Source organism: Neodiprion lecontei, chromosome 7, assembly GCF_021901455.1.
Source record: "Neodiprion lecontei isolate iyNeoLeco1 chromosome 7, iyNeoLeco1.1, whole genome shotgun sequence".
In the NCBI taxonomy this organism is placed as follows: domain Eukaryota; kingdom Metazoa; phylum Arthropoda; class Insecta; order Hymenoptera; family Diprionidae; genus Neodiprion; species Neodiprion lecontei.
In genome coordinates, this window is record NC_060266.1 from 19,910,080 (window position 1) to 19,920,870 (window position 10,791).

Consider the following 10,791-nt stretch of genomic DNA (forward strand, 5'->3'; position numbering starts at 1 on the left):
CAGGATGTTTCCGAGTAAACGTCGCAGTCTGTTGGGTTGCCTACCACCGAGGGGAACAAATATCGGTAAAACAGACCTACCTAGTTATCGGTACCTAGCGCTTTAAAAGTCCTTACAAATGAGCTGGGACTGCACTTGTCGTCAAGTTGTGTAGATTTGGCCAAGTAGTTGTTTCGTCGTTTGCAACCTACTCTGAAGAATTCTGTAATCGCGTTCCGGAGTCACGTTAAAGTGATTATATGGCTTGACATGACTGAAGTGGTTATGACCCGGTAGGTCTGTTTTACCGATTTTTTTTACCGATTCGCCTCAATGGTAGGCAACCCAACATACTGTGGCGCTTACTCGGAAATACTCTGTACATGTTTACTCTAAACAGTAGTGGTACGCAGGTGAAATTAGACAAATTTCATAGTTAGAAACAAAGATACACCCTTTGAAGCGAGTTTCACGACGTATCTTGAATGAGAGGATTCGGAATATTCGGAGTAACGGAAGTTTGCCAAATTCAAATCGAACGGGATAATAAAGGAATGAATTCATTAGGGTAAAATTAGATGCCCGCGATTAACCTTGGGGCAAAATTGATAGAGAGAAGGAAATGATTCTGTGTAAAGGTGGAGAAGATATTATTAGAGAAATTAACCAGCCGTTGGTGTTCAGTCTACCATGGAATAAATTTTACTGAATTTCAGGTACGGTACGCCCCAAAAGTTTCGCTCAGAATCCGATCAGGATTATCGAAGAACGGTAGAATAGTCGAAGGCGCTGAGCTGAGATTCAAATGTCGAGCAGAGGCGAATCCTTCAGACATGGAATACAGGTAAGCAGTCGTACCAACCCCCCTTCTAACAATTTTTCCACTGAACCAATCGTACCGTATCGAGTATTTATCGGGACGTGTGTTATAACGCGGCACGTGTATTTACCTACAGACTGGTTTGAATTTACGATTTACTTTGATTCGCGAAATATAACCGACGACGTCTCGGCGAAATTGGAACTCCGCTCGGATGCGGAGCGATACATACAGAGGACAACATCAAACACCTTAACTTCTTCCATCAGGAATCAATATCATCATCGAGGGTTGCAAATTCAATCTTTCCTCTCTCTCTCTTTCTCTCTCTCTCCCTCTACGCGCCCCAACCCCAAGAAATCCAACCCCTAGCGCTCTTTCCTCTCTTCTTCTTTCCTGCTTTCCTTCCTTCCTTCCTTTCTTCCTTGCTTGCTAGCTTTAAATAACGAACGTCGTTCTCGTCTCGACGACGATTATTTATTTTCAGGTGGTACATAAACGAGAGAAAGGTGATCGGCGATTATACGACAGAGATGATTATACACAACGTTACGAGGCACGATCACGACGCTATCGTTAAATGCGAGGTCCACAACGACGTCGGGAAAAGCGAAGAAACCGAGACACTCGACATCACTTGTAAGTAAAATATACACTGTATTGTCGGTAGAGGCGATCTCTGCATTGCCTGCAATCACGATTATCACATTGCAGAGATTGTTGTGATTTTACATCGGGAAGAAAGAATCGTTGAAAAGACTGCTGTAGCATTTGTGAGTCAGGACACAAAGAACGTATTTTTTATATAACAATATATATCGTTAATTTATTACAGTCTTATACTGTCTATGTTACCACAGTTGTAGCAACACATCGTAAAATTTTTACAGTCATTAATTACGATTAATTAGGTATGTGAATTTTTGTTTTCTCTCGGTGGGTAAAAAAATTTGCAGTTCTTCCATCAACTGTTTTTTTCAATTTATGGAAAAGTTTGGGAATTTAGTTTTTGAGATTTTTCTCAAATTTTGCAATTAACTCTTTGGAAACTTTGGAAAGTTTATCAGATATTTATATCTTTTAACGGAAAACTCATAGCTAAATGTACTTTAGACATTTTTAGAGAAATTGTAACTTACCTTGAAAACAATCAAGTTGTCTACAAGGATTTTCAATTTTGCCGAGAAATTCAGATAAAAAAAATAAAAAAAAATATAACTTGTAAACAAATGTATTGCACTATTAAAATAACTATTTATAAGTTTTCGATCGCTTCTAAAATTTGATCCTATTTCATGTAGAATTAGAATAAAACCGTAAGTCGTCCTTTATCGCTGAAAATTTTTTATAGCTAGTTACAGCAAGTAAAAAAAATTTGTTCCAAAAAATTTGAGATAACGTTTAAAAAATACATTTCTTCAATCCCAACAATATATCTGAAGAACTTATAATGTATATTATAATATCATTCTTGTTAAAAACAAACATGGTAAAATTTTAACAAACATAGTGCGAATGCAAAGCCTCTAAAAGTCTCTACAACAACATGTATTAATTCGAGTATTTAACTAGTTTCCTTTACTATACGTCTATTCAGTGTCTACCTTTTTCACTGCAGATGTTTTTCACGAAATGGTCTGAAGAAATAGTGCTGTCAAGCTGTTTCGAAGAAGGAAAAAACGAGGTTCAACTCTGCGACAAATTTTTGATATCGAATTTTGTTTTTTGCACAGATGGGCCACAATTTCGGCACCCTCCCCAATCGGTAGAGACTCACTATGATGCTACTGAAATCCTGCAATGTGACGTTGACGGTAATCCAACGCCAGAAGTTCTCTGGATTCACGAAGAAACCGATCGAATCGTAGCGAGCAGTCCTAACATCAGCGTTCATGTTAACCCAGAATCTGCTGGACGATATTACTGCAAAGCGCATGTTTCTGGATTCCCAGAACTTACTGGCTATGCAAATATCTACATCAAAGCTGCACCTAGCATCGTTTCTCAACGCACTCAATACGTCCCAGACGAAGGAGTCGTCAAGGTAAAAACTAAAAACAACTGCAGGCATAGAAATTTTATCTTTTCATATGAGATACGCTACTTTCCCGATGAGTCAGGGATCTTGGCCATTGAAATCAGACTTACGTTCAACTCAATATTCTATGATAACTGGCAATGCGTCATTTTTCCGACATACTTAATTTTTATCTGGAATTGAAGAAAAATATTCTCATCCCGCAGGTTGAATGCACAGCTATTTCCGTACCAAAGGCAGATACGGTGACGTGGAGCTTCGGAGGTAGAGAATTGAATTTCACATCGAACAGCACGCCCTATCTTGTCCAGGAAGAATTCACGCCTGAAGGAATAGTCAGCACCATAACACTTCTGGATCCAGTATCGACTTACTTTGGAGACTACAATTGTACGGTGACAAACAGTTACGGAACTGACTCTGTGATTATCAAGCTCACCACTCATGGTAAGTAAAAAAACTCTGTTCTCTTATTTATACCTGGCCTCGTTACATGATAAGAGCAAATACTGCCTAAAAAAGAACCAGAAAACGTACTCGAACAGCTTCGACTGTATCAGAAGACTTTGTTGTAATCTTTGTACCCTGCTTTGAGATTGTCAAAATGTCTCCCAAACCTGATCACGCCCAATAAGTAAAAACTAAGTAAAGATTTGGAATTTTTCTTACGGACTTGACGCATAATTGTGTTCCTTCAATGCAACGTACTTTTCGTCTTTTTCCTCAGAGAGTTCCAACGTCATATGTAACTAAATTTTATTACCCTTGTAGCGCTGATTCCAGTCGATTGGCAGCTGATTCTTATCGTCGGAGGATTAGTCGTATGTGTGATCCTCGTTGGGATAATCGTAGCTCTAATCCTGCACTGTCGAGATCGTATCAAACAGCCTAGGCCACGTACTGTACAAGCTCAAGACAACGATCTTCGTGAGTAAAACATTGCAATTATCAATTCTTTGAAAATTCTTTTTTCTCCGTTGTCGATTATCATCGGAGTATCGATGATAATATCCTGAAAAATGGTTAACTCTTCTAAATGTGCAACAATTTTTACCCTGAAATTTCGAGGTCTGCATTCATAATCTCTTCTTCGTATGAATTTTCCAATGCATTTTACAGAAGAGACAGATTCGAACAACGAGCGATATCGCGAAAGCGATCGTAGCAGCAATCTTTCCGACGTCAAAGCGGATATTAGAGCTGGATCAAGTGTAAGCAATGCAGAGAGCGTCACTGCCCTGGATAGCGAAGGGGAAGGGAGCACCAGAGGCGTCAACGCGCTGGCATTAGCAGGTCCGGTTCCTAATCCGCTCGGATTCAGATACAGCGCCGATTACACAGAGCCATCATTTCCGCCAAAGAACAATGTAAGAAGATTTTTTCAAAAATCAAACATGATCGATGTTCAGATCTTGCAGAAAATAGCTGCGCTCTTACTTATGTAAATTGAATCTTGGATAAAATTAACATTTAAACGATACAGGATGGAAGCAACAACAACGGTTACGTGCCATACGTCGACTACGCTCGTGACTACACGCCGCCAGTTGCCCAAGGAATGGGAGCATCCAGAGAATCCCTGAGCAGGATACCCTCGGGAGGTATTCTCGGTTCTAAAAAAATTGGTCTCAGTTCGGCGAACCTTGGTAACAACACGCAACAGGTCAATTCTGTTATAGATCCAAGGTTTTCAGCCACTTATGGAAACCCTTACTTGAGGTGAGTGATCGATTATATATCGGACAAACGTATACTGTAAAGATTACCACGCAGATAAAGGAAATGATTCGCTGGTGCAACAAGTTTTAATGTCAATACGGAGATAGCAAGAGAAAAATATATTGCAAAAGCTAGAATCTTTCAAGTTTAACTAACGACCTTGCTAAATTGGGAAGCCCATTTGACTACACTTGTAAAAAGTTTGCTACTGCAGTAAAAATTCTTAGTACAATAGCTAAAATACTTTATGCCTTTATTTTAAGGAGATTTATAACGGTGGATGGTTGAAAAAGTGGGAGAATTTTGCAAGTTTATATCTCATTAACCAATTATTCTGTTTGATTGGATTTTTTTTACTCAAAAATATTTAGATAGAGCTTCATTCGTGCAATTTTTCAATAGAGTCATTCAATACGAAGTATTTGAAGTAAATCGGTTCAGCCTTTCTTGTGATATTGTAGAAATCGCATAACGTGTCACCGAGTCAAATGGTTGACGTTAATATCAATAACAATGCTTCCTATCCACTAACTCTAATATAAACAAAACAACTGTAAATAAACCTTGATATACATAATTTTACATAAAACAGAACCCAATCAATTTGGAATAATAGGTCGTTGAGACATATATACCCAAAATGGAGCCCATTTTTGAACCATACTCATATGTACTTCTTCAATACTAAAATTTGCTGGTCCAGCGAGAAAATGCACCAATAATTATCTTTGACGAATATACTAATCAAGACTTTTGCTCGATTAGAATGTCAGCGGCAGAGCAACTCAGGCACGCACCTCACACGGCGATACCTGGTGTAACTCCAGCCCCTCCGCCATATACTCAGGCGATGCGAATGAGTAATATGAACGCGTTGAACGGGGCAGGTCCACAGGTAAATATCATCATCAATTACAGTAGCCTGCTATGTAAAAGTACATCGATAGACGTGATAATGGAGGCTTGCCGTACCCAACAATGTGAACTAAAATGAATGCATATTGTGCGATTTTTCACAGGCTCCATTATCTGCCCATTACATAACGGGGGGGCCGAACGGAGGCGTTGCAACGGTGAAGCGTACATCAGCAGTTGGAAGTCTGGCGACGCATGTATGAGATTGGAATTCTACAGCTGGAATAGTCCCTGCTAAATATTAGAGGATTCGGGTTTCAAGTGCGTGTCAAGAGTATCGTCGAAATGATTCGTCGCCCTGTTGACCTTTAAAAAAAAAAGGACACACTTGATGATACGACGATTTTCCGACGATGATATGACCGAGATTGTCTGCCCAGATCGCAAAATCTCTACAGTCTGAAACTGCTTTCAAAAGATCTCATGGCGAGGATCGATATTGAGATTCCACGAATATTGAAAGTTGGACACGCAAAGGCTATTGTAAGGAGTGATAAAAATGTATTAGAAGAGGTAGGAGATATTTAAATAGGTATATGATCGGTAAAAACATGATGAGAGAAAGAAGATGTAATGTGAAAAAGATTTCTAATATAATATTTCGTTTCAAGCGATGCCTTAGATCGTTATAAAAATAAAAAAATTTAAAAGGAATCGTATTTCATCTTAAGACGCTCGATCTAACCTGTGATAAAGGAAATATAAATAGTTGTAAAGAGAAGCCTAGTGTTTCGGATTTTGAAAATGATGAGCAAAATATAAAGAGAGAAAGGAGAAAGTTAGAGAAAAAAAAAAGAAATCTCGAAGAACAATATGACCGCTATCGCGCGTGAAATTAAAAAAAAAATAAATAAATAAATAAATAAAACAGTGACGATCTGAAAACGAGCATGAATGTAAAAAAGATGATAATTGCCACTGAAATTCATGTATCGATAACAACGTCAACGTACATTATATATTATAAAAAAAAAAAAAAAAAATAACGAAAATGTTATAAACAAGTCAACTTGTATACAACTGTAAGAAAGGGATCTGGGTTTCCACTCGATTACTTGTATAAAATGATTATCTAATCGTTATTATTATTTTTGTTTTTAATTGTCAATCATTTTTCTACCTACTCAGTAGATGTGAGTAGTAAGAATTGTCAGCTAAGCAACTTGAAAAACTAACGTCAAAACGGACAAAACTTATCGTGTTTGTAAAAAGTAATCTTTTTAAAAGTTCCCAAATATGTGAAAAAAGAAAAAGTATTCTTTAGGTGTAGTCGATGATGATAATAATAATAATAATCATAATCGTCATACGCGAGCCTTCTTAGCCTTACGTTCTGTTGCATAGATTTAAATTGACATGTTTATCATTGTTATTTGGACAACTTTCAAAATTTTATTCCTTAGAGATAAATGAATCGTAAGATTCGGTAATTTTCACAATCTTTGGCTTTTGATATTGTTCAAAATACGTCTACGTTATTAATTAATTAACGTGAAGTAAATAAAACGAATACATACATATACATATATATATATATAGATGCATGTATGTATGTATGTATGTATCAAAATTTAGGAAAAAAAGGATTTAAAAAAAAACGTACGTAAATTATACCGAAAATGTATTGAAATTAATGCAGTAAGGTTGAAATTTATACCGATGCGTGTGATAATGATGATTATCGTTACAATAGGTGTCTCTTCGTAATTAGCAGAAGTAAAAGAACATTTTAAAATATAGTATCAAAAATACACGTTGTATATATAGACGACTTGAGATATTGACAATCTTTTGATTAAAAAAAAAAGAGAGAGAAATGATGAAAAGAAACAGATACCAACTAGATATCGATATTGTAAGCATTTATTTGAGAATTGGATAAAATCTCCGCCGCGCGTCGTTTCAACCATTTTGTTTTTCCTTTTTTTTTTCCTGCAATGGAACAAAAAAAATCTCGTACCATAATCAAGCAACGGGCAATACAGACAGTCCCAGAATCACAAATCGAAACTAACGATGAAACATATTTACCGAAAATACGAAACTTAACGAAACAAATTGAGTGATCGCCAGTTCGTTGAATGTATCGAAGAAAAAGGGGAACAAAAAACAGAATGAGTAAAACAGACCAGGATACAAAGTATTTTATTTTTATTTATCTACACGACGAGCTGAGCAAAATCCTCTTTACACTCTTAATAATCATTCTATAAGAATTTTATAAATGTAAAACTGACACTTGTTTTTCTGTGTCGCAATAGTTTCCATTGGCCTGAAATCGTTATACGAATCGGAGAAATGATAAAGCAAGGAATGCTTTTGCATATTATAAAAGAAACCCCAAATGTTAGGCCACGTTATGAATATATATATATATATACATATGTATATGTATGTATATATTATATATAGATAGCTAAATAATTAGATATGTTAATCCACTGTTGTTAATATGAACATATAGAGCCTATAGTTCAATGGCACTAAAGTGAAACAAACAAGAATAGTAATAACAATTTCATTATCGAAAAAAACCAACGTTTCAAGCAAAACGAAAAACGTAAACAATTTACGCAAATAATAACGTATACATGAAAATATACATATACAAACGTATATGTACGTCAATGTATATTGAAAAAAAAAAACAAATACTTCATTTTCAAAACGCAACTGAATTTTTTTAATTTTAAAAAAAAAAAAATAAAAAAAAAACCTTTTGTGAAAATATTCTTCGCGGTGCGTTATACGTGCCTCGAATAGATACGTGTATAATATGTGTATATATATATATATATACACACACAAAATATATATATATATATATATATGGGGCGTTCCACGCCAATTCGACCTGGGTTTTACCCTTCACATCTTAGATTTGGCGCGCGATTTTTCTATGATTGTTCTCACTTTGAATGGTACTCAGTTTTTTTTAAAAGTTTTTTCTCGACCCGTTTTGAATTTTCTACAATTTTTAGAAACAATTTTATCGACCGTCCAAAATTAAAAGTTTGAAAAAATTCTGAAAAATCCTGTCTCAGATAACAAAATTTTCAAGCTTGGACCCGGAGTGGGTCGAATTATTTGAAATTTTTAATTCTGGTCGGTCGGTAAAGTCGTTTCTAAAAAAATCCTTTAAAAATCGCGCACCGAATCTAAAAGGTCAAGGGTAAAACCCGGGTCGAATTGGCGTGGAATGCTCCATATACACTTATATTATATTATCTTTATGATTTCCGTACGTAAGAAGCCGCACCTATACTACACTTGTCCTATTTATACGTTTTTTATAAGTATACTTCACCCTTTCGCTATGTACTTGCCAGTCTGTATAGAGAGACTGACATGGTTTCATACTTTTTCGTAAAAAAAAAGGAAAAAGAAGAGAAAAAAAGAAGAAAAAAAAAACGTAAGAAAAATGCATTATTAGGAAAAGAAATAATAAACTGTACAAAGGATACATTATACCTAATACCTGGTGAGGTAAACAATACACGGTATATATTCTCACGTATCTCGTTATAGGTATGGAAAAAAAAAAAAAAACCCATTTAAAATCATCCATAAGATTAATAACTGTACGGATGAAGAGGAGAAAGCTTTGCTAATTAATAACGAAACAGGGTCGCCTATCAATTATTTAAACAGGAATATAACCACGAAGCGGCGTTACGCAAACAGGGCAACCCTTCGTCGTAGCGAGGTAATTCATTAATACGAACGCGTATAATAAAATCTTGTCACACGATGTAAAATTGACGAGAGCGGGGAGGTGGGGAAAAAAAAAAAAAAAAGACGACGAAATTAAAAGAAGATAGATAGATTTAAAAAAAGGGAGAGAAAAGAAGCAAAAAAAAAAAAAATAAATAAATAAATAAAACGAGGAAAAGAAAATATCTTTATATTATAACTGAGAACTCTGTAATATAACTTTGTGTAAATAGCTGAAGTTATTGCTCACTGTATCTTGTAAGTTTAATTAGTTTTATATCATTAATACTTATCGACTATATACCATGAGAAGAAAAAAAATATATATATATACGTATATATATATATATATATATGACGATTATACGAATCGTACGAATAATTTAAGATATCTACCGGTGTATAATTAAGTCTTTTTTTTTTTTTTCTTTCGTTTCATCTCCACATTAACCGATGCAACTTTACGTAATTATTCAATGCATGGCGGTCAAATCCCTAAAGCTCTACCGCCGTTCTTACGTACACAAATCTTTCATACTTACAAGTTTTAATTAACGCAAGAGAAAAGAAAGAAAAAAGGTGAAATTAATTTAATTTAAAAAAAACTTTCGTAATTATTTGTTGATCATTGTTTAGTTTGATTCTTTGTATTCATTCCAAGTAATACCGTCGGGCATAGAGATTAAGTTTGTCGAATCGTCCCTTCGTCAATTTTGCGCACATTTTTTCACAAAGCGTAAAGTAAAAATTTCTGACAAAATCAAAGATTGCTTTTTGCCACTTGACACCGTTAAAAAATGTACATACATTTAGACACTTTGAATTTATTTAGTTTATCTCACTTTTGCCATAATTCCATTATGGATAACAGCTTAACAACAGTATAATTACGTGTTAAACTAATTGCATGGTTTCTAAACACGAGTTACATAAGCCTGTAATGTGTGTGTAAAAGAAAGAACCGAATGATGAAAATTGATCGAAAATTTCAACACCGTTTCGCGCTTCTAATCTAAACACACGATACGAATACATATTTCACTAATTCATCGACAAAATTAAAAACATAAAACCATAAATCTCTGTACATATATACTATATGTGTACATAAACGTTTAAAAACCGATAAAATATAATAATCAATCAAATCCAGATCTTGTATAATAACTTGTATAAATTACGCAAAGAAGGTGAAAACTAGAAAAAAAAAAAAAAGCTAACAAAAATTATGCAACATGGAATTTACTCACCATGAATGTATTCAAAGCCTACAAAGATTCGTTACTTGCTTAATTCCTTTTTATGCAACTTTGACTTTTTTTTTCCTGAATATCAGTCAGTTTATACTCCGAATATAAGAATCGCAACAATCAAAGGGTGACCCGAAGCAATGGTTTTAATTAGAAAATTTCGTTGCTTAATACTTACAAATATTTAATGTAAAACGTACATATATATACATATATATATGTATATAATTGCTTGGGTCATTCTACGTAAGAGCATAAAACGTATTCATTCATTATTTGTCAATTATTATATTTAACGTAAAATAGTAAAGATTCGTAATGATAATAGTGATAAAATCTCGTAATATCCGATTGTC

General features: G+C 34.8%; 1 protein-coding gene across 1 annotated transcript in view; it reads left to right on the top strand.

Moving 5' to 3' along the window:
- Positions 1-6,488, top strand: part of LOC107222257 (irregular chiasm C-roughest protein-like) — a 90,772-nt gene extending 84,284 nt beyond the window's left edge. Inside the window, exons 5-13 of the mRNA XM_046744866.1 lie at positions 696-823; positions 1,287-1,438; positions 2,533-2,843; positions 3,044-3,284; positions 3,609-3,764; positions 3,957-4,204; positions 4,321-4,556; positions 5,322-5,451; positions 5,576-6,488. Coding sequence (XP_046600822.1) covers positions 696-823; positions 1,287-1,438; positions 2,533-2,843; positions 3,044-3,284; positions 3,609-3,764; positions 3,957-4,204; positions 4,321-4,556; positions 5,322-5,451; positions 5,576-5,674 — 1,701 coding nt within the window. The 3' untranslated portion in view covers positions 5,675-6,488. The remainder of the gene's footprint in view (positions 1-695; positions 824-1,286; positions 1,439-2,532; positions 2,844-3,043; positions 3,285-3,608; positions 3,765-3,956; positions 4,205-4,320; positions 4,557-5,321; positions 5,452-5,575) is intronic.
- The last annotated feature ends 4,303 nt before the right edge of the window (positions 6,489-10,791 follow it).